The 24,650-nt window shown below is 37.8% G+C and overlaps 1 protein-coding gene across 1 annotated transcript in view; it reads left to right on the plus strand.

Moving 5' to 3' along the window:
• The window catches only part of WDR33 (WD repeat domain 33), an 87,234-nt gene that overhangs the window by 11,976 nt on the left and 50,608 nt on the right, over positions 1–24,650 (plus strand). The window contains 6 exon segments of the mRNA XM_042456442.1: positions 10,714–10,930; positions 12,632–12,700; positions 13,414–13,518; positions 14,045–14,140; positions 15,070–15,221; positions 16,996–17,093. Coding sequence (XP_042312376.1) covers positions 10,727–10,930; positions 12,632–12,700; positions 13,414–13,518; positions 14,045–14,140; positions 15,070–15,221; positions 16,996–17,093 — 724 coding nt within the window. The 5' untranslated portion in view covers positions 10,714–10,726.

A 24,650-nucleotide genomic window follows, 5' to 3' on the forward strand; every position in this document is an offset into this window, starting at 1 on the left:
CTACAGTGGTGCCTCGGGTTACGAATTTAATTCGTTCCGCGGCCGCTTTCATAACCCGAAAAGCCTTCGTAAGCCGAAATGCCATAGGCGCTAATGGGGAAAAAGCCGCGGCTCCGCCGCGGCTCCATTTAAAATAGCGCCGGAGTTTTTTCGTAACCCGAAAAAACCTTCGTAACCCGAAACAATAATTCCCTATGGGATTTTTTCGTATCCCGAAAAATTCGTAACCTGGGTATTTCGTATCCCGAGGTACCACTGTATTTTTAATTTGTAAAATCAAATCTTGTGCAAACATGATAGGTTCACACATCCTCCCTGCTACACTCTTCCTCAACTTTGCAAATTCTGCTCCAGAAGGCTACAATATTACATAAATTGTATTATGGTTTGTATTGCAGTGTTATTTGTTAAGTGAGGTAAAGACAGTATGTGAAGGCTGATTGATAGGTGTGCAGTGTTTATTAGAGGAAATTTGCATGTGGATGGTGATTGAGAGAATGAATTGAAATGATGTGAAATGATTAAAGGTGAGCTGATTGGTAGAAACTAGGGGCTTAAGAAGACAGATAGGAAGTCAGATAAAAATGGCTTCTGTAGAAAGTATGTGCTGTTTGTGAGACGAAAGATAGAGACCATGAGGGAAGATTGTGTAGTTAAGAATTTAATTCATGGTCTTATGCTAATAATGATATGAGTTACTGTGCTGTGATAAGGAATGGATATAAAACATCAGTTCCATTCAGTAAAATTATGATTTGTATAAATAGTTACTACCTGGTTTCTACTACCAGAATTATAAAGAAACAGAATTTAGAAGCCTGTAGCCCTCCAGATGTTGTAGAATGACAGCTCCAAGCATTTCTTTCTATTGGTCATACTGGTTTGGGCTACCGTTCATCATCTGAAGTGTCACACAGTTACCCCACCTTGACTATAAGAGTAGGCTTTATACAGAAATATTGGTAGTGAATCAAGTAAAGAGCTCTTGGAAGAGTTCAGGAAATGCATTTGAATTTGCTGTTGTGTGAGACAAGGGAAGTGCCTAAGTTAGTGATTCATACTGGGATCTCTGCAAGACTCTCAGAAGCAGATTTGAGGGGAGAGAAGAGGAATAATTTAAACATTGCAGTGGTCTTCTGTGGTCTTCAGTTCTTTTTTGTAGTAACCCATTCAAACATCCTCAAACAACATTTGGTAGATCCTCAGTATATATTCTTAGCGTGACGGCTGATGTTTTAACTTAAATTCCATAATAGTGAAATAACTGCCTTGCATTGCAAACTAGAGATCATACATAGTGATTTCAATTTCATTTTGGGGAAAATGTTTCTTTTATTAAGCTTTTTCATACAGTTTTGTGCCACAATCATGCAATTTTGCTAAATCAAAATATGTATACAAAAATAATGTCCCCCGAAACCTGAGCTGATTTATATATGGGTCAGTACAGTAATACTTCATGAAAAACGGTGGCAGCAGCTTTTTGAATTTGTCTACTACAGCAGAGAGAGCAGAGGGGGTCCTAAAAGACACCCTCACTCCCCACACACCGTGACAGGGAAATCCCAAAGAGCTGGGGGTGGGGCAGGGCAGAGGAGGTGTTGGCACATCTACAGAAGGTTCTTCCCAGATGAGATTCTTCCCTGCAAGAGCAGGGAAATCCTGAAAATCTTAGACATTCAAAAAGGCTTTCTCTTTAGAGAAATACCTTAACTTTTGTCAAAAAGGAACCATTCTCTTCTCTGAGTAGAGTGTCAAAAGTTTCCCTTCCATCCTTCTTGTTCCAGGGGCAAAAGACTTGGCCGCCTCCTGCCAAAGCTGGGCAGCAGAAAAACACTTGGCAGGGACCCCTTCCCCACTGCCTGTCTGCTGACCCCTCACTTTCATGGTGCACCTGCCACCGCTGAAAAGAGGGTGCTGCTGTTGGGCTCCAGGTGATTCTCGGGGGCCGCCACTGCTGCCACCTCCTCTTCCCCTGGTTCTAATTGCCACTTGAAGAAGGGAGGGAGGGCAGTCATATCATTGGGATGCAATGGAGGGCATAGAGATTTATTTATTTTAAATACCTGCTTTGGGGGAGGGGGGGAGAGAGAGAGAGAGAGAAAGAAAGAGAGAGACCTTTGATGATGACACCTGAAAATGACTTTAAAACTGGAGGAGAGAGATTCTGAAAGACGATGCTCTCCCTAGATGGATCCCTCTGGGATTTCCTTACAGGGAGAGTGGAGGGAGTTCTCTATCTCTTTTAAACAACCCTACATCTATCTTTCTGTCTGCATATTTGTCAATTCTTGCTCATGATTTCACCCTTGGAGATTGGAACAATGGCTGCTTTATTATACTTGCACCAACTCTAAAGCAACAATTCCCACCACCGCCATTTGTGTTGGGATGCACTGTCAGCCTCAGAGGGTGGCAATGGCAAACCCCCTCTGAGGAAACTTTCCAAGAAAACCCTCTGATAGGGTTGTTTTAGGGTCACCATGAGTCAGAAACAACTTGAAGGCACACAACAACAACAAAAACTTTTTGTACAAAGTAAAGTGTTTTTTTAAAGACTTTAGTAATTGGGCTTCCCTCCCCAGAAGGAGGAGGTGGCAGCAGCGTGGTGGTGATGGTGCAGCTGCGAGAAAAGAAAGCAGTGATGGAAGAGGAAGAAAGAGAGAAAACTAAAGTCAAGAGCTTAGTCCCTGGCTGGGCAGGGCTGGATCAATGCAATGTTTTGGAATGAGGAAATGGAGTGATGCTATTTTTTTTTTTAATTCCAGCTTGGGAGAGTGAGGAAGAAGAACAGTCTTTCATAGTGACACTTGAAGATGATTTTAAAAATGGTTAATCCCTGTTTTTTCTACCCCATTATTATTATCATTAGATATACAGGCACATACATGCAAATCTGCCCTATCTCACTTTAGCATGATGCAGATGTTAACATCCCAGGCGGGGAGGGGAAGCGAGTAAGTGAAGCTAGTCAAAAATCTGTCCTTGGGTCACACTTTTGGCTTGATCTTCTTCCTTTTATTCTGAAAGTTGCACACAACAGCAATGGGAGCCAAACAAACCACAAAGGGTTGTTCTTTCTCCCTCTCCCTCTGTTTTTTCTCTCCTTCACATGCCACCACACATTGGGTTTTTGTTTCCCCTAGCAAATGATCAAGAGGAAGCCACTGTATATCTTCCCACGCCCAAAGCACAATTTTGCAGCTGTGTGCTTCCATTTCCCCCCTACCAAGCAACTCTGGGAGGCAACTTCGATCCACACCCTGTGCCCACCTTTGGTGGCCTGGTGATTGACCAAGTGAAGGAGTGACTGCCCTCCCTCCCTCCCTCCCTCCCTCCCTCTAGCAAAGAGGTCCTTGAGAAGGTGGCTATGTTGATGGCCTCACAGACATGCCTGGCGTCCAGCAACATCAGTGGTGTCATGGATCACCATGGAGGTGAGGCGTCAGTAGGTGATGGAGCAGGGGTCCTTACCAGGCCAGACTCTGTCTGCCTAGCCTTTTGTCCTTGGAGGGCCTCCTGGGAACCTAACATGGGGAGAGGAGCCTTTCACCACTCTATTCAGAGAAGGGTATGGCTCCTTTTTGGGGCTACCTCTCTGAGAGGAATAATGACAGTCCTTTTTGAATGCCTGGGCAGGAAATTATGGCAGCAGTGGCTGGACACCTGAGGTGGCACTGATGCTTTCACTCTCAGGAATGTAATAGAGGAGTCCTGTGCTAAGTGTCACCCTTGACTTACCTGCAGATCATATCAAAATTGCTTGGGGGGAAATGGTTGGAAGTTGGCAATGGACGACCGCCAAATGGCTAGAGAGGCATCCTATCTACACATTTTCTAGGTCCTCCAGTGCAATTCTTTGTCTTAGAATCGCTGTTCAATACTGTCCTTCGTTTTCATCCTATACAGTATGACGTATGCAGTATCATATGCACAGGAGAATGCCTCCCCTTTGGGTACAAGTGTCCTATTGTGTTCAGTTTATTTCGGAGAAGTTAATGAAAATAAAGATGTAATGAAAATAAAGATGGGTTAGAAGCCCTTGTCTTACTAAATGTGCATAGACGTGCTGTAACATGGTGTTAAACTATAGTTTGTTGTTCTAAATACCAGCCTACCCTCACACACAATCACAAAACACAGCAAATGCATCTTCATAGTCAATTATTATAAATATTTAAATAAATAAATACAATAGTTAAAATATTAAACATAAGAATAAAGCTGAAGAATGACACCAAGTCAATAACCATTCTAAAATATGACTTGGAAAACATTCCAGCAGAATTCAAAGGAAGTGTGAAAAACAGATTTGCACCATTTGGTTGACCAAGAATCAGAGGTCAGGGACACAGTCAAAGAAGTATGCAGAAATACAATACTTCTTGCCAAAAAGAAGGAGATGAAACAATGGAGGACAGATGGAACACTTCAAGGATGAGAAGCAATGCAAAGGGAGACGGAAGCAAAATTGGAATCATGTATGCTACTGTCCATTGATTAGTGATCAAAGACAAAGAATTACTACAACAATCAATGCAAAGAAATAGAAGCTGACAACAAAAAAGGAAGCACAAGAGAACTGTTCCACAAGATTAGGGATTCAAAGAGAAATTCAAACCAGAAAGGGAACATAATATACAACAATGGAAACAATACACAGAAGGATTATATTAAAAATGTGAAAGGATAAATGACACATGGAAAGAAGAGACTTATGAACTGAAGGAGAGGGGAGACCACATGCCAGATGGATGGACTCCACCAGAGACCACATGGGACTGAGCCTGCAGGAAATGAGCAGAGCAGTGAAGGACAAGATGTCATGTAGATGTCTTCCCCACAGTCATTTCGAACATATGGTGACTTAGAAGTTTTCTTGGCAAGATTTTTTCAGAGAATCTTTGCCTTCCTCTGAGGCTAGGAGAATCTGACTTTTTCCAGGTGGATTTCCATGGCTGAGCGGGGATTTGAACCCTGATCTCCAGAGTCGTTTTCCAACACTTGGCTGTGGAAACCCATTGGGCAAGCCACACACTCACCCTCCCCCACCCCCCACCCCCATCCCCCAAAAAACATGATAGGATCACCTTGAGGTCACCATGTTGGAAACTATTTAAAGGCACACAACAACTAAGTCCACTATGGTGTCAACCAAACATAAAGCAGTAATTTGCATTTTTTTAAAAAAATGAAAGTGGAAAAAAAACAAGACCAGGCATTACAATGACGTCATAGTGAATGTCAGTGCAGCACAGGCTCTCTGATGTAGAGGAAAGAGATATTTTTCCTAATGTCCCAGCAACCAGTAGCATGTTTGTGCCCATTGGCTACATTTGCTTCTTTCTGTGTTGTGCACATACATTTGACAACCAATCACTCAAACATCAGGCCACCACTTTTAGTAACACTGCTTTACATAGTTTTATTAACAATGTGGGGTGGATAGGTATATTAACATCTTGTCTTAAAGCCCCCCCCCCCCGGGCTTTCATGTGTCCAATACATAGCATGAAGTCTAGGAGAACTTGGGAAGATGTTGCAAGTGTAAAAATAGCAAGCACATTTCTGGACCTGTTACTGGATGTACATATAACAAGCACATGCATCTGGATCTTGATTGTGTATTTGAAGGCCCCCTGTGCTTTGCCCTTTGCATGCAAACAATGAATCCAATTAAAACATATTTTTCATAAGAAGGATTATTAATTGAATTTTAATTTATGTCCCAGTTCATCTCTGATTTCCCCTGGAGTGATTTGTAACAATAAAATTCACAATCCAATTAAAACTTTACAATTTAAGAAATAAAATCATGGGAAGAAATTATGGATGAAGGAGAGAAGACAAGTTTAAAAAAAAACAGAATTGTAAAATAATAAAAAAGTAGAAGCTAGAAACAAAACAAATTATCCAGAAAGAAAGAAAAACAAACCACCCACAAAAAAAGGAATACTCCATTGATATTAACTGATGCATTCTGAGGTAAGGGCATCTCTGAGTTACCCAGGACCAAACATATAATCTGTTCCGTCTTACAGGCCCTGTGTTACCACTGTGACAGGATACTAGAGCTAACTAGAAGCTATTGCAGATAGCTTATCTGTTCTTTCTCTTAGTTTCCTTACATGGAGTAGTTGTTTTGTTAGGCAGAATAGACATAATTAACAATAATGATTCAATAAGAATCTGAAATGTATATTGAAAAAAATCCATACATTGATTTATTCAAGCATTGTTAAACAATAAACATTTAAACAAAATAACTTTTGGTGTGATTACATATTACTCTAATAGGGTACTATTGACTTGTGGCATGCCTTGTTGTATGCCTTAAAGTTGTTTTCAACCTATGGTGGCCCTATCATGGAGTTTGCTTTGCAATATTTCTTCATTACCTTTGATGTCCTCTGAGACTGAGAGAGTATGGCTTGCCCAAAGTCACCCAGAGGGTTTGCATGACGTAGTGGGGATTCAAACGCTGGTCTCCAGAGTTGTAATCCAGCGCTCAGATCACTACACCACATAGGCTCTCACATGGACAAGGTAGTAATTGCCTTTGAATGTGAAGCGCCTTCCCTAGTGTATGTAAGAGATCAGTAACAATCATTGTAACTATTTCACAAGGGAGCACAAGTTATTATGGGAAAACATGCCGTGATAATTGCAGTGTTGCATTCTAATGAATGTTGAGAAACTGGCAATAAAGTAGGCCCATTCAGTGGGTTTTTCTTGGCTGAAACTAGTACAGTGCACCCACACTATACACGGCTTTCAGCATATGCTGAAAACCATGCGGGGAGGAAGGGATGGTGCATCCCATAGGGACGAATGGGGTGTGCACCTGTGGCACGCATGCGTGCTGCCGCATGCACAAGCCCCATTCATTTAAATGGGGCTCGAACATAGGCATTTTTTGTTTTACGCGGGAGAGTCTGGAACGGATCCCCGTGTAAACAAAGGGCACACTGTATAATATTTATCAAACTTGACTGTCTCAGCTCAACAGGTAATGAAAATGGAGCGTATTCCATGACTAGTGGAAAGAAATAAACTCTATTGGAAAGTAGATGAATGAACAAACTGCGTATCATGCATAGTTCACTGAGTGTGCTTAAAATAACTGCATCAGCAACTTACATTGCCTTTTCCTCATTGTTTAGACAGATAATTCTACTTTTAAAATTCCACATAAATTTGTTTAAATGCAATATTTAACTCATCTTAAGTGTTGTTTATTTGAAATAAGTTACTTTAGTTAACATACTTAGTGGTTGTTGCAGCATTTTAAAAATGTGATTAGTAAATATAAGTCATATAAGTCAACAATGCTATAACAGAGCACAGTATTTTTAGGGTGCTGATTTTTTTCCCTATAAATTTCCCCAGTTTGAATATTTCCAGAAAACTCACCTTAAAGGCAAGCCTCAAAAACAAAGCCATCTTCCTTTCAGGTCTGAACCAGGAAACAAATGGCTTTTAGTCAAACCAAAATATGAAGCCATGGCTTAAAGTTCTTTCCCATATCTTGGCTTGTTTAGAAGTTACTAAAAATAGTTTCCTACTTTGGGCATAAAAACAAGTTACAGTTAACTGTGGAGGGAGGAGCAAAGCAACTACACATTGCTGTATGAAACTTGTTAATATCTCAGCTTGTTAATTGAAATGTGGTCATCTGAATGCTGCTGCTACATGTTGAGAGGCTTTGTGAGGGAAATCATAACCATTTTAGCAGCATGGTGCTGTTATTATTTATTTAAAGGTAAAGGTAAAGATTTCCCTTGACCAGATTGTCTAGTATTTACACCCACATTTGTATGACACATTTTGGCTCTTAAATGGCCCAATTTTCCAACTCATGTTTGCCTTAACAATACATGTCTACTTAGAACTACCACTGATTTCGGTGACATTGCAAGCAAGGAGAAAACTGGGACAATTATGAGTTGGAAGAGACTACAAGGGCCATCCAGTGCAACCCCTTGCCATGTAGTAACACAAAGCACTTCTGACAGAGGGCCATCCAGCCTTTGTTTAAAAACCTCCAAAGATGGAGACTCCACCACACTCCAAAGTGGTGTATTTCATTGTCAACCAGAACTCACCATTAGGAACTTCTTCCTAATGCTTAGGTGGACTTGTTTTTCCTTTAGTATGAATCCATGACTCCATGTCCTAGTCTCTGAAGTAACAAAAAATAATCTTGCTCTTTCTTCCATATGAGATCAGTCTCAGAGTTTATCTGGAATGCTAGGTTTATTGTTCTCTGTTTAATATACAAAATAAGGGTCGTATAAGCCAAAATCTAGTGAATAAGCTTATAGTTTGTTTGTGCCATGTATAAATGTAGTATTCATTTGGAGATGCCTGTGGAGGCCAGCATTATTTTGGTATTAATTTAAAAAACATACAAACTTCAGAGGTTTTACATTCTTATGGTGTATAGGTGGTTAATTTCTATGATTGATTTGTGCATACATTTTGCAGTAAGCCTTGTGTCTGCTCAGTTAATTTTTGATTTGCCACCTCTTAGACAGCTCCAGTCCTTGAACAGCTAGGCAAAAGGCATTCCTTCCCTTTTGCTTCAGCAGGAAAATTTTGTAAGCAAAGTTCATCTCATGGCAACTCTGAATCCAGGCCAGTGGCATTGTATATATTGTGATTTAAATAAAATACAAGAAATGTGAACACTTCAGAGTAAGCATTTATGTGCAGTTCTGTTGATGAAAAATATGCAAATACTCTTAATGCTTAGGTTCTCAAATGGTGCCCCCCCCCATGGGTGTGTGACAGTTTCTCAAGGGTGGCACTGACGTCTGATGCATATTAACTCACCTTCTAAAGAGAAGAAGTACTGGGGGTGCTTTTTCAGCATCTCCTTCAGGTCACGCTGTGTGGCAGTCAGTTAGAGGAAGAGAAGAATGGGAGGGGAGAGCAAATTTCACTGCCCTCCTCCTTTCCTTTGCTCATTCCAAAGGCAAAATCCCATGGCTGGTGCCTTTCACTTTAATCTTTCAAAGGCAAAATCCTATGTACAGTACTACCTTGAGCAGGAGGGGTCTCTGACATGTACATGTAGAAGTAAAGGGGGGCCCAGAGGGAAAAAGTGCAAGAACCACTTCTCTAATAGTAAAATAGAGCCCAAAAGTGATACTCTGGGCCTCACACAAGTAAAGTAAAATCCTTAAAAGCCCAAGGAAGATGAAATGTTTGGTTTATTAATGGATAGTACGTAATTAATACAAATGCAGTAGGCCCTCTGTATCCATGGATTTTTAATTTATGGATTCAAGCATCCACAGCATGAAAATTATACACACACACACACACACCCCAAAACAAACCTTGATTTTGCCATTTTATATAAGGGACACCATTTTACTTTCCTGTTGTATTTAATAGGACTTGAAGTCCTGGAACTGAACTCCAGTGGATACCAGGGACTCACTATAATAAGGAGTTGGTTATTTCATCTGACTTTAGTGTAACCAAGCACTTAACTTTGTGCAACTTCTAGAGCAAAGGTGGGCAAAGCATAGCCTGCTGGCCACCTGCAGCACCCCTGGAGCCATCAGGAATCAAACAAATATCTTACCTGAATTTTGTTTGCTCCAAAATGCCCCAAAATAATATCTGTTGCATGTAGACGGTATTTCCACATGTTTGGAGCCCCTCCAGCAGTCAAGATGAAATGTTGCTCATTTTTGAAAAAAACTTTATTTTAACCTCATACTGTCAAATATTGTGTACGAGGCCAGAAAGATCCATAAGCATGATCCTTTCCCCCACAGAAAATATTTGAAAAGAAAAAGGGCAGTCACAGGTCTCTTGGAGAGATAATGCACCTAGTCTACCACAGGTGCCCATCTCTGCTGAAGAGATTACTTTTTCAGAAGTGAGCAACAGTTACTCAGCTTTGATGAAAAAAATGTAGTAGAAAGTCTGTATATTATAATCATTCTGTAATTGAATACAGTATATTTGTAATATGCTTAATACTAGCACAGATGTTATTTTCAATGGCTCTGTCACAATTGATATTAATAGAAAAACAGAAATACCGTATGTACATTTCTGGCACCTAAATTACTGAGTACAGCCTGTACTAGACATTTAGAAGCAACGTGAGGAACAATGTGTGCATACACTAAAAATGACAAGAACCTAACAAGAATGAGAGAGGAGGAATTGAGTGAATTAGAGGGAATAAAGAGAAGCTAATGAGAAGTAAAATTTAGAGAGCAGTTACCCAACAGTGTACAGGATATCAATGTGATCTTAAAATACCATAGTAGAGATATTTAGACTGAAAGGACTCTTAGATGTATGAGTAAGACAGAAACTTTTTCTCTTAAGTACCCATGGGCCATATTTTAAAAGAATTTATATGGTAAATTCTTGCAAGTGTTTTATGTTTTGGCATTTTTACTTGGGTCCAAAATACACTGCAGAAATAATCACACCTGAGACTCCTTTGACTATCCTGGCTCAATACTATGGAGTTCTGGGAACTGTAGTTTTGTGAGACCTTTTGCCGCCTTTGTCAGAGAGCTCTGGTGCCACCACAAACTACAATTCCCAGTATTATCTAGCACTGAGCTAGGCCAGTTAAAGTGGTCTCAAACTGGATTATTTCTGCAGTGTATTTTGGACCTTGAAGCTTTATTCTTAATTCTCTATTTTGCTAATTTGTTTAAACATTTAATATTACAGTGCAAAAGTCAGCATGGCCACAGAGATTGGCTCACCACCACGGTTTTTCCATATGCCGAGGTTTCAACACCAAGCTCCTCGGCAGCTATTCTATAAGAGACCTGATTTTGCTCAGCAGCAAGCAATGCAGCAGCTCACCTTTGATGGAAAACGTATGAGAAAAGCTGTGAACCGGAAAACTATAGACTATAATCCTTCTGTAATCAAATATTTGGAGGTATGTTCTTCTTTCTGTCTGTAATTTGTCTGTAAAAACATAGATGTTTTAGGCTGTGGGGAAAATATAGAGGCCATGGAAAAGTAGTCTTTTTGTCAGATTTGAGCTTACAAGAGCTTACTTGTTTTAGAGAGTAATCATTCTACCTGGAGGTTTCTGGAAGGGCAATTCTCTGCATACATGCAGAGATATATGATTTCTGAAAAATTTGAAGACATGAGGAAAACCTTCCCTCACACACACTGTTTTGGGGAAAAACAGAAACTGTTTGGAAAAAAGGAAAAATGCAATATTATTTCCTCCCTTTTTACAGTCTGAAAGATGTTTTGGTACTTTAGGAACATAAAATTCGTTACATATAACTTTGGCATAAAATTATGATTGATATATTAAAAATACAATTTATTCAAAATATAATTGCAAATTAACCTTTTTATTTTTATTTTTTGCTACAAATGGAGCCACAAGGTCCTGAATTTTATGAAACACATAAACTATAAGGAACCTCTGTGGTTTGCCAGTCTGAAGAGTAGGCAAAAAACAAAAACAGAACAAAACACCATTAGTAAATCAGAGAAAATTATTTTGTCCCCAGTAGTTCTGCATAACATCAAGCAGACATAATGCACTCATTTTCATAAAATGAACAGAGAAAAGGAAACCAAGATCAGCTATTATAGTGATCAGGTGTTTTGCACAGTCTTATATAAAAGTGTTACATTTTTTTGGAAATAATTTTGGGGCAGTAAATATGTGAACACACCTTGTCTTAAACATTTTTGTTACCATATGAAATGAAAATGTTTTATAATCCATTTTCCAAATTTTTCTGCAGAAATGCTTCGGGAAAAAATGTCTTGTCCCAGTTTTTCTGTTCCCCCTCATTCCTTCACATCTCTACTTATATACTCTTATTTTTGTTTGCAAATGCAGTTTCATTTGCTGCTGTGCTGCCAGAATTTATTAGTATAGTTCCACATTCAACTATGATAACAAGCTGGGATGGTGGGACACAAGCCACCTGTTATCCTCCCCTGTCTTAGAGGGTGTTTCCAGTTCTGTATGTAAGAATGGACTTTATTTCCCTGGTGCATAGCTCAGACTTGTCACTTGATTCTTCAGGGGAGCCTAGTTTGGCAATTGACTCTTGGGGAAATGCTCCTGGGAAAGGTTTTTAACAGAGTGGTGTAGTACTTTGTATTGATGTGTTTCAAATTGTTTCTTAAAACACTACTGAATTAATTAAAACATAATTTTAAAATGGTGTTATAACATAACTTTTTAAACATAATTTTTCATTTGTTTTTATCAGCTTTACTGTTAACTGTCATCAAGTTGACTTTGATGTTTGGCAACCCTGTGAATGAGTCAAGACGCCCTGGTGTCAACAGCCCTGCTCAGATCTTGCACATTCTGGGCTGTAACTTCTTCGAATGGGTCTATCCATCCATAATGTGCTGTTTTCTTGCTGGCTTATGCTTTACTAAGCAGTTACATTATCAGATTTTATCAAGTTACATTATATCTAACACAAGATTTTCACAGTTAAGTGGAAAAAATGTGTTCTGCTTTCTCTGCTCTACACATAGCACTTGCTTGGAGGGGCAGCAAGGCTGACACAATTTCTCAAAATTGCTCTATGCTATACAGTATTCTGTAGCCAATAATGCTAATCAAAATGTTTTTTCTTCTTCTTTCCAGAATAGAGTATGGCAAAGAGACCAACAGGATATGCGGGCAATTCAGCCTGATGCAGGGTATTATAATGATGTACGTATATATTTCCATTTGTCTTCTGGAGCTCTAATAATAGATCTCCTCAAACAGTGCATAATTTGTTATAATTTCCAAATAGTCAATTTAATTTACGCCTACTCCCATGTCATCCATTTCCCCATGCTTTCTTACTTAGATTGTAAGCCCAGGGACAGGCCCTGCCACATTACCTGTCTTTTCAGCTGCTATATTAGCTTTTTTGGCTAAAGGGCTGGGCATAATTACTTAAAGAAAGATTTTTTTTTCTAAAAGAGATATAGACATACAAATATATTTGAAAGAAGTGGGCAGTATCTTGCAATGTGCAGAGCTGGCTAATGCCCTAGGGTTGGATTCAAAGATCCAGTATATCAGCAAGAGGCACTTTTGCTTGTGCATTGTTATCAAGAATTCATTCAGCCTGTGTCCTTATCAAAAATTGCTCTGGGAGATTCTGAGCTGGAGGTATGGAATGGTATGGTTTGGAATGGTATGCGGAATGGAGATATTTACAGTACACTAGCCTCTGCTGTGAAAGCAAAAATTCTTTGTTTCCACTGTGGGATCTCTAGATCCATGGTCTATGTAGAATTACTGAGGTGCTTGGTATGCTCAGTTATATAGTATAATATTGCCACAAAAGTTAAGCTTATTGGGCTTAACCCTTTGGGAACAAAAGCTCACCAATTTTTTTTTTAACTGCAATGTAATTCTTTTCTCTTTTCTAGCTGGTACCACCTATAGGAATGTTGAACAATCCTATGAATGCTGTGACAACAAAATTTGTTAGGACATCTACCAACAAAGTGAAATGCCCGGTTTTTGTTGTAAGGGTAAGTATGGATCTGGATCCAGTGATATCATTCTGTTTATGGAAGCAGTTCTTTCAGTGGAACCAGGAACACAGTGGTTCCCCTTTTCTGTTGATTCCTCTGTGCACTTCCAAAATCTGTTATGGAGGTGGAAATACCCCCTAGAGCTGGTTTTTGGTGAAACAGAAGGCTACAAGTGGAAGGAGGGTTAGAAATGTTTTTTTGTACTAGTGGAACTATGCTAGGATACTCAGTTTAATTGCTTAGAATTCACTACATCAAAATAATTTTTTCCAAAAAGTAGCCTGTTTTATGTGACCCAGTGATGGTGCAAAGTAGTTTGCTACCAGTATTGTATAGAGTGGACAAAACATACATCCAATAGTAAGGAAAGAGTGTGAAAATACTTGGGTTTTATTTCACATTGTTTAGAGAGGGAAAAAAGTCTGGCAACTAACATCTTGTCCATCATTGCAATAAATTCCACAGTAGTGGCAGAGTAACGTTTTATGCTCTAATATGATTTTAATTCATTATGTTCTTATAGTGGACACCTGAAGGAAGGCGCTTGGTTACTGGAGCTTCAAGTGGGGAATTCACTCTATGGAATGGACTTACTTTCAATTTTGAAACAATATTACAAGTAAGTCCGTATAGAAATTGTTTGAGTCATAGTTTTTTCATCTTATCAATTTTATTACCATTGAAAGAGGAGGAAGAACTGCACTGGTAATCGAAACTATTTCAAGCTTTGTATTTTGTTTTTGGTTGTTCGGGGCAATTTATTTAAGTCATTGCATTTCCTTTCTCTAATAAGAGAGCATCATCCAATCTGTTTAAAGAGCAGTTGGTGATATTAAAAGCATGTTTGTGAACAAACTGACTACTCTCCAAAATAATTGGTTATTTAAAGGATCATATTCTCCCTTACAAACCAGCCCTGAGATCTTCTGAGGAGGCCCTTCTTTCTGTTCCACTACTCTCTCAGGTATATCTGGCAGGAACATGGAGAGGACTTTTTCAATGGCTGCCACCAGGCTCTAGAACTTCCTTCACAGAGAATTTAGACTGACACTCTCCCTACTTTCTTTTGACAGACAAGCGAAGATTTTCTATTCTTATATTATTTAATCAATAATGATATAAGGCCCATCTTACACAACGCCCTTAATATTGCTAATCACTCTGCTAGTGTTTTTGTGTTTTTTAATATATGTTTTAACCTAGGTTTAATTTTTTATGATACAGTAGTTCAGTTTTTAAACCTTTTTATTTCATGGATTTTTAGCAATGTTTTTAAATTGTTGTAAGCTGCTTTAAACCCCAATCTGGGGAGAAGGCAGGATATAAATATAATGATGAATAATATTATTTATTTTAGTGTCATTAAAGCTGTAATAATAGTCTCCATGAAAGTAATTTATGCATTTACATATAAAGCCTAATTTCCTTTCTACAACTGCCTGAATTGCTTTTTATGAAGAGTTTTTAAAAAAAAAATTTGAGTGAGGCAGTCATTTTTCAGTGACTTGAACATATTCACTGAAAGCTCTTTTCTTTTTGATTTTTCAGGCTCATGATAGTCCTGTAAGAGCTATGACTTGGTCACACAATGACATGTGGATGTTGACCGCAGACCATGGGGGATATGTAAAGTACTGGCAGTCCAACATGAACAACGTCAAGATGTTCCAGGCACATAAGGAGGCGATTAGAGAGGCCAGGTTTATACACAATATACCATTTTCTGTAGTTCCTATTTTCATGAGTACATTGTTCTTTAAGTGTATTCTAGGTACCAACATGCATGGGTATTACCAGATTCTGGAAAATGTTCTGCACCAGATGAACAGATTTTCCTTTGTTTCCACAATTTCACAGATTTGCTGGTATTTCTCTGAAATAGTGTTGTCCCAGTATTTGCCTTTGCAATATGTTAGAGATGTATTTGTCTGCCATGTTTTCTACTGGTGTTGGTTTCTCTTATATATGGTAACAATGTGTATCAGTTATTCTTTTATTAATGCTCTTTGTATAAGATGACAATTTCATTCTAAATAAAGAATTCAGTCTTTATTAATATAAATGAATAAAATATAATTCAGAAATAAAGCAGCTGCATAGTTCTCACAACATTAAAAAGCTAAATACAGTGAAGAACTGCTTGGCTTCGTGAGGCCAAAATGTCCAGTAGCATGAAGGACCCACACAGATTTCCACATCCAGATGTCATGTTTGATGTTGAATGAATGGGTTCTTCAAGTTTGGAATCTAAAGCTGACAAGGCAACCTCAGGACATCTTGCTGTTTCAGTGTCAGTGCTCCAGTTGTACATATGTATACTTAATATGAAAAGTGAAGTGATTTTTCCTTCCTGAGATGGTATCCGAAGAATGGTTAGAGTCTAAGCAAGGGGTATAAATAAAGAAAATCTGTTACTAAAATGTGCCTGAAGAGGAGCAGAAGCAAACTAAACCTGCAGCAGTATTCCCTCTGGTCTACTGCTGTCCACTGAAGAAGATTCACTACCACAGAAGCACTTTTCCTTGAATTTGACATTTTCCCTCTTGATTCAGGATTTCCTGACAGGTTTAACAAGAAACGATTTTATATAAGCATACACTAATGTAGCTGTGAAATGGATTTCTCCAACCAAGTTCTTGCAAAATACAAAGTTCCAAGATTTTAAGGGCACTTCTGTTTAAAAGCTGAACAGATACTTCTTTGTTCTTCACTACATCAGAAAAGAAGTAGCTGCACATTAATAGCTATTGATGGTCCAGCCACAGCATAATTTTCCTCCATAACCAAATGCTACACTTACTATTTTATAGTAAGCTTCCCAAATCCATAAGCTGTTGCCATGATTCTAGTAGGACAGACTTTTTCTCAAGACCCCTTTTCAGTAATGCTGAAACAAATATTATAGGCAATATTTGTTCAGTTTTTTTTTTAAAAATAAGCATATACTTCAGCTGTCCTTTTCACTGTATAATGATTTTGGTTTTGGTTTATTTTTAAGTAATCAAATATTTGTAGTTTGCCTCTTATCATAAGATGTCTTGTGGATGAAGAAGTCATTCATTCTTGTATATATATTAACTGTTCCAGGATTATTATTTTTTCTCTTCATGCTTCTTTCAAAAGCATAAAAGCCTTGCTTTTGTCAGTTTCACAATCTATACAAATATTGCAGAGAAATTACAGATCCATTCTGTCATAGGTGGAACAGGACAACGTGCATGTTCTGCAATAGTTGTCCATTTCCGTTTGGGAAACAATGCAGAAATATTTTGCACCATGGAAGTACATAACAAAACTCAGTTATACAAAGGGACTCAATAATGTCAGCAGGATGAAGTAACTTTCCAGGCACTAATTTCAGAGGCCTTCATCAATATATATTAACACTTGAACTAAATTTTGCCCTGTCTGAGAAGTTTAGATGATCTGTTATATGCTGACTTCTTTCCCCTGCTGTGTGTCTTCATGTAACAGTTTCTCACCCACGGATAATAAATTTGCTACATGCTCTGATGACGGCACTGTTAGAATCTGGGACTTTCTACGTTGTCATGAGGAGAGAATTCTTCGAGGTATGTTACAAAAAAAGTACTAATTGGGATATGTCAAAAGGGGAAAACTCTTTGTAGTTGCCCACGTTGGAACTATACAAACTTCTCTCCACTTTGGCACCACTTCCCTAGTAGGGAAGCAGTTGCTTGATACAACTTTCAAGCAGTTGTATCACAAGGATTTGAGAACTCTGCTAGTTGCTACTGTTTGTGACCTATTTAAATTGCTTTTAATATTTGAATTAGGTGTATTATGATTGTTCCCTAATCTTAGCATTGTCAAAGCATCTGTCTCAGAAGGGAATTAGAAAGCTCTGACTTATATTCTCTTTCCACTAGACAGTGGATTTAATATGTTATACAAAAACACTGGTTCAAGATGAAAGGGGTTATTTCTCCTCAAACAATAACTTGTTGATGCAATCCATTTTCATTTGCTTGCCTTTTGAATATATCAGATATCACTATGTAGTGTAAAGTACAACTTCTCAGCAAGTGAATATCACATAAACGCAACATTCTTGGAATCACTTGACTTTGTGCAGTCATTACACCATTTTAGAAATTATTTCCTATTTCCTACTAATAACACAAAATAAAATACATATTTTCCCTTGAAATAAAGCTGTTAGATAATACTTTTATAATTAACAAGAATATGAAAAATATCATTGGGCAAAAAGATGAAGGGCTGTACTTTCATTTTCATTATGTGGTTTATTAACATTTATTCATCTTCTTAGGAAATGTAACTTAAACAGTATTCCTAGTTTAGTCTGGTAGATTGATATTGTCAGTACAGATAAATAAGTAGCAGCAAACATTTGTAGACTATTACACTTCAGCATTTAAACTTACTACACTTCAGCTTCCCCATTTTGTTTTGGATTTGAGTCTTGGTAAATCATCACCTAATGGCTTAGCTGTGAAGAATGATGCTGAACTAGAAACTGTTCTTGAACTTCCAAAAAGTGCTCCGATTAGCACTTTTGAAAATGAGAGTCATTTCCAAGAAACATTTCCTGAAAATTATGTCCAAAGTGCCCCTTCCTCACCAGTGTCTGTTTTGTAATTATCAACTCATTTTGTTTAAAACACATGCACACACTTTGGACATTGAGTTTGGTTTCTCCTTTTTTATAGGCAATGAAAGTACTATCTTCTGAACCAATGGGCATATTTGTGCCAAATGTATTTCCTTGCATTCCCACCAAACACTTTAATGCTTAGCAACTCATGTAGTATACACACATAAGCTTAGATTGATGTGTGTCCTTATGATAAGAAAACTTGATTATGTGTTTCAAACATCTTCCATCATCTTGCCCCACTGAAAGACTGCATAGTTCTGTTTACAAAGGTGTTAAAAGTGAGTTTTCCCTTCTTGTCAATAATGGCCTAGAACAGTGGGATGTTCTGTCTGTCTAGTGGACAAGTAGGATAATTTGCAGATAAGCAACTGTGCTTTTCACAAACTCTAGATTAGCATTTTTATTCGTACAATCAGCTTTCCATATCCACAGATTTAAAAAAAACATGGCTTGAAAATATTTTTTAAATATATAAATTTCCAAAAGCAAACCTTGATTTAGTCATTTTATATAAGGGACTTCATTTTACTATGACATTGTATTCAGTGGGACTTGAGCATCCACCAATGTTGATATCTGCATGGGGTCCTGGAACCAACCCCAGCAGAAACCAAGGGCCCACTGTAAGTCAGATGTTTACTCAGAAGTAAATCTTACTCAGTTCAGTAGAATTTATTCCTCTCTAAGTGTACACAGAATTGTAGCTTTAGTGTAGAAGATAGTTCAACAGTCATACATCTTACAAACTGCTCAACTCTCATTCTTTCCTGTAACATGAGACTGATGGTGTTCTGTGACAAGCCTATTCTCCAATTATTTTCACTGATGTTTTAACACTGAAATTCACTATGTCGGCTAGAATATAATGTGCAGAATCCCCTAATGCACAGGGGCTTTTTTGTTGTTGTTAAAATATAGGCAAAATATATTTTGTTATAATATACTGCTTTAGGTTCCTGCATGTAAAAATCCTTTCAAACCAACAAATAACATGTGTTTTGGTTCATTGCCAGACTTCTTAGAAGCCATGAGATGTCAACAATATTCATTCTGATACCTCAGGTGTTATAGATTTCACAATTTCACCTAATATTTCCTTTGTGAGATTTCCATTATCTGGTTCAGTTGCACTTCATGAATTGTAGTCCAGTGCTAAGTAATAAAGCTATTAGGGAAAAAAAATATAGAAATGGATAAGAGAAGGCATAGAGATAAAGGTGATGTTGAATAACTTCAAGTTGTTCATGTCTTTGCATGGGATAAGACAGAAAGGCTATATTACATTAAGGATAATCTCTGTTTTTGAAATTGGTGGCCCAGATTAGGATTATGGTGTCTCTGGCATTGTTTGCCTTTGACAAGTTTTCTTTTTCCAAATTATTTTTTTTCAAATTATCTTATTGAAGGTTCCTTTAAAAGTTTCTCATCTTATTGTCTTGCCTGTATGCAAGGTGTTTATCCTTTAGAAAGGAGTTTTCTCCTTTCCAGAATTACATATTTTTAATCTATTTGATCCTAAACTATTTGAAATGCCAGTTTTCAAGAAATAATAGCATTACAAAAACAGAAACAGCATTTAACTAGATTGCACAAACAACTGTGCTGCTTATACAAGTAGATGTAGCTTTGTAGCAATATAGCCTCTAGAGAACTATACATGCTTGGAGTCACCTAAACTTTCTGGTTACTGATACACTTATTACAAAAAGATTAAAGCTGCTCCTGTTGCCAGCAACACATACATAGCCCACTTTGTTTTACTCATATCCTTCACGTTTCATTAGGCCGATTCTATAAACAATTCATTAGGGTGATTCGTATGAAGACATAAGACTGTTATCTTGAAACCTAAAACATATAACCTTCTTTGAAAGATACAATGTCTACTTGCCAATAATAATAATAATAATAATAATAATAATAATAATAATAATAATAATAATTTATATATCCCCCCTCTCCCTACGGATTGAGGCGGGATTGCAATGTAGTAAAATACATAGTAAAATACAAAGTCATAATAAAAGTTTACAATAACCCCAAACCCTCCTGCCATTAAAAATAATAGAAATTCAACAGTTAAAAACAGCATCAATAACATAATATAAATTAATCAGAATAGAATGGACTGTTATGGACCTTTAAAGACGGATGGGACTATCTTTCTTCGAGGGGGGGTCAGCCTGGGAAGGTCCGCCGGAAGAGATCTGTCTTGTTATCCTATTTGAAGGTGTCTAAGGTGGTAATAAGACGGATCTCCTCCGGCAGGTCGTTCCATAATTTCAGAGCGGCAAAATAGAACATCCTCTGGGAGGTTACAGCTAATCTGGTCTTCAGTGGCTGAAGTAGATTCTTCCCAGAGGATCTGAGAATGTGGGGTGGATTGTGTGGGGAGAGGCGTTCCCACAAGTAGCCTGGACCCAAGCCATGTAGGGCTTTAAAGGTAATAACCAACACCTTGTACTGTGCCCAGAAGCTGATTGGCAGCCAGTGAAGAGCTTTTAGAACAGGTGTTATATGGTCAAGCCTGGACTTGCCAGCGACCAATCTGGCTGCCATATTTTGAACTAATTGAAGCTTCCGAACTTGGCACAAGGGTAGCCCCATGTGGAGCATGTTGCAGAAATTGAGATGAGAGGTTACCAGCGCATGTACCACTACTTCTAGGTCCTCTTGATCCAGGTAGGATCGCAGCTGGCATATCAACCGAAGTTGATAACAAACCTGTGGGAGTGCTGTAGATCTCATTGTACATTTCTGCTAACCAGTGATGACCCCAAAGAGGTCAAGAGTACTTTCCAGAATGCTCTACAGTGTGTAGTTTTTTCTTGGGATATGTTTATGTGGCGTGGTGTGGATCATGAATTAAGTATTCCTATTAATGGTGCATACTCTGTGGGTTTACCCAGAGAGATAGAAAAAAAAATGGATCCAGGTCTGTGACCTGTTTCTTACAGGTTCCTTCTGTCTTTAGCAGATAAGAATTCTGAGGCATAATAAGAATACTGTACAGCCTTTTTTGCTCCCAGAACTAACTGAAATGCTATCTAGAATAATTTCGAGGAGCTGAAAACCCTGGAAATATCAGGGTTGCATTCACCTGGGGTATGAAACATATTTTATGTACCTGCTGTGCTCACAAAGTCAGTTGAATTTTGCATGACTTATTAGGTCCATTCATTTGAATTAGAGGCCAGAAGAGCTTAGGTGTGTTCTTGCTCGTTTGTCTGTTTAGCTGTTGCCTTCTAGAGCAGAGACTGAATGGCCCGGCTCCAGTCATCATGTAATACTTCATAAACTGTGTGTCAGCATCAAGAACAAGCACTCTTTACTTCAACCCTAATCCCCATTCCACCCTTTCACATGCTGGCTTTGGCATAGGGACACTTGGCTTACATGAAGCTAGAGTTTCTGCCTATGTTCAAACCAGGAAATTGTGATTTGATAGTTCAAATAAAATAAAGTCAGGGAAACAGTAAATCTATAATAATCAGTATTAAATACTGTAATGGTTTAAATATTATTTGTCAGTAAAACAGACAAAAACAACTATACATTTATCAACATAAATCCACAACAGGTTTTTTTTTTTGTAAGTTTGAGCAGTTGTACATTTATAGCCATTGCTCTGAAACATCTATCCATAGATTTTCTGTGTAAATGGACTTTATCTCATACCTCTATTGACACAGAATACATTAACACATCAGTAGTCTAAAACAATAAATTACATGTATACTCATGAGCACTGCCTTGCTCTTATGTGACAAAAAACTTCCCTTAATGATAAAATTTGTACAGATCATTCTCTGAAGATGGCAGCCACAGATGCTGGCGAAACGTCAGGAAGAAACTCTTCTAGAACATGGCCATATAGTCCGAAAAACCCACAAAAAACTATGGATGCCGGCCATGTAAGCCTTCGACATTTATAAACTTCTTCTTTTGGGAGTGGGAGCCTTGATATGGTGAAAGCCCCTTCATTCTGCCAGAACAGGAATAAATCATTTATTCTTCTGAATATGATTTATTCCATCCAATTAGCCTTTGAGGCAGAAAAAAATGTATCAAAATTGGTTTAATTTGGAACAGAACATCTGTATTTCAACCAACTAACTTGAAGTTGTTTTTGACTGTTAATGTTTGTCAATGTATCATTTGTCAATTGGGTATATGAGACTTTACATCAGGCAACCTATGGCTATGTTTCAGATCAGTAGTTATAAACATGTAAGCTGCTCTAACTTACGCTAAATTATTTTGGATTTATGTTGATAAAAATGTAGTGTTTATCTCTTTTACTGATAAATTCTATTCAGACCATTATTTTATATTGCATATTATACAATTAATGTTTCTCTGACTTTGTATTGTTAGTTAACACTTTTTGAATCAGGTTTTGTTCCTTTCGATGGAGGTTAACAAACCAGAAAAACATGCCAAGGTAGGAATGATGCAGCAGGAATTCCCAATGATTTCAGCACTTCAACTAGGAGTAACTAATGACTAAAAAAATACTATGCCACGCTGTCCTCTTCTCAAGTTTGGACTTCACGCTTAGCATTCATATGTCATAGCCTTGATTCTCCAGTATAATCTAACAGTGATTAATCTTTTGCAGTTGATTCAATTGAATTGTGTTTAGACATACCTCAGGAGATTATCACATTGTATTGAAAGCAACATATCCCCGACAGGATACAGTTGCGGTTAATTTTAAAACTGGGTGTTATCGCATGCAGCTCCTGCCGGACAAGTGCAACCCACTTGCTTGTCCTGAGGCTTTTCAAAAATGGCAAGTTCCTGTTTTTGAAAAGCCTCTGGATAGGCATGGCTGGACTCCAGGTTGCATACATGTTGCACTCGCTGGCCACGGCTGCATGCAATAACTCCAAGTTTTAAAATTAAATGCAACTGTATCCCATTGGGGATAAATCTATTTAAATACAATGCGATAATGTCCTCAATCCTAGTAACATATGAATGATAGTAGTTCAGAATCTACAGTGGTTTCTGTTTCCCTTCATGAACTGTTCCAAAGTGCTGCTTTTAACTTCTAAAACTCAATTATAAACCTTTATGTTTTAGGGATTACTTCCTTCCATGTATGTGTACAACTATGGCCATTGGATCAGTAGACCTAACCTCTTGAAAGTGGACAGTGGGCAATAGGTATATGGGAAGGGCAGGTCCTCATGTTACAAAAATGAAAGATATGCAAATAACAGGTGAAAAGTAAAATTGATCATTCTGCCCACTGCAAAGGTAATCATTAAAGTAAAAATAGGATATGCAAAGCCTCGGCAGTGCACCTTGGAATCACAGTAGGAGTTCCTCTTTCCTGCATGCTTCTGGAAGATAAAACAACAACATTGGGAGCTTTTATTTAGGTTTAGCTTTCCTAATTCTGCATTTGGATAGTTGTTAATGGTCCTGAGCATAGAGAATAGTTTGTTAGAAGTCTTAACAGTTCCCAAGCTTCTGGACATTTCAAAGAACTGATAAAAACAAGTATAATTCTTTTTCTGTAATTTCATAATTACAAGCTGTTCCAGAAACTAGAGCCATTAATACAATAATAATAGTTTGATGCAGAAGGGTACTTCCATTTTATGTATCATATAATATTACATTAAACATCAGTAAGTCTCAGTGAAGCAATATCAGATGCAGATAACTAACAGTCTAACATGTTTCTAGATAACTGTTAATGGACTCATATTGATAGAAGACAATTTCAAATGGCAATTAACTTGGCTGATACAAAACTCATGATTAAAATTAAATTTGCATGTGGCATAATTTGATCAAGATATTTGAAAATATCATTCTAAGGATAAAAAAAACTTAAAACTGATTTAAACAAAAATTTATTTAACCTACTTTTAACTGTAAGTAAATGACTACCTTTCAATATCTGTGAAGCATAGAGACAGAATATCAGTATACTGTTAGACGTTACCAGAATATAATCTCATCAGTATATAGTTTTCAAAGGCATTCATACTACTCGTACTGCATCCAAAGAAGTGGATCAAGAAAAACTCATACTAAAATAAAAATCAGTCTTAAAGGTGCTGTCATTTTCCTCCCCCCTCCCTTTCATCCTTTTTATGCTTCAATGTATAGGTAAAGTTATTCTAAACGTAATGTCTATCTTACCAGAATCATGAATGTGACCATCAATGCTAACATACTAGAATCAAGCACAGAAGACATTATTAGACCTTTTATTTGTTTCTCAGTCTTTATATTGTTGTGTACCTTCCAGTCATTTCTGATTTAAGGTGATTCTAAGGCAAGCATGAGGCAAGTTTTGTTCAGAAGGAGTTTGCCATTGCTTTCCTCAAGGTCACTCAGTACGTTTCCATGCCCAAGTAGGGATTTAAGGGGTCTCCCCGAGTCCTAGTCCAGCACTCAAACCACTATATGATGGTGGCTCTCTACTTCTATCCATAAACAGCCCTCATTATCCACAGATTCAAGC

This window comes from Sceloporus undulatus, chromosome 3, assembly GCF_019175285.1.
Source record: "Sceloporus undulatus isolate JIND9_A2432 ecotype Alabama chromosome 3, SceUnd_v1.1, whole genome shotgun sequence".
In the NCBI taxonomy this organism is placed as follows: Eukaryota; Metazoa; Chordata; class Lepidosauria; order Squamata; family Phrynosomatidae; genus Sceloporus; species Sceloporus undulatus.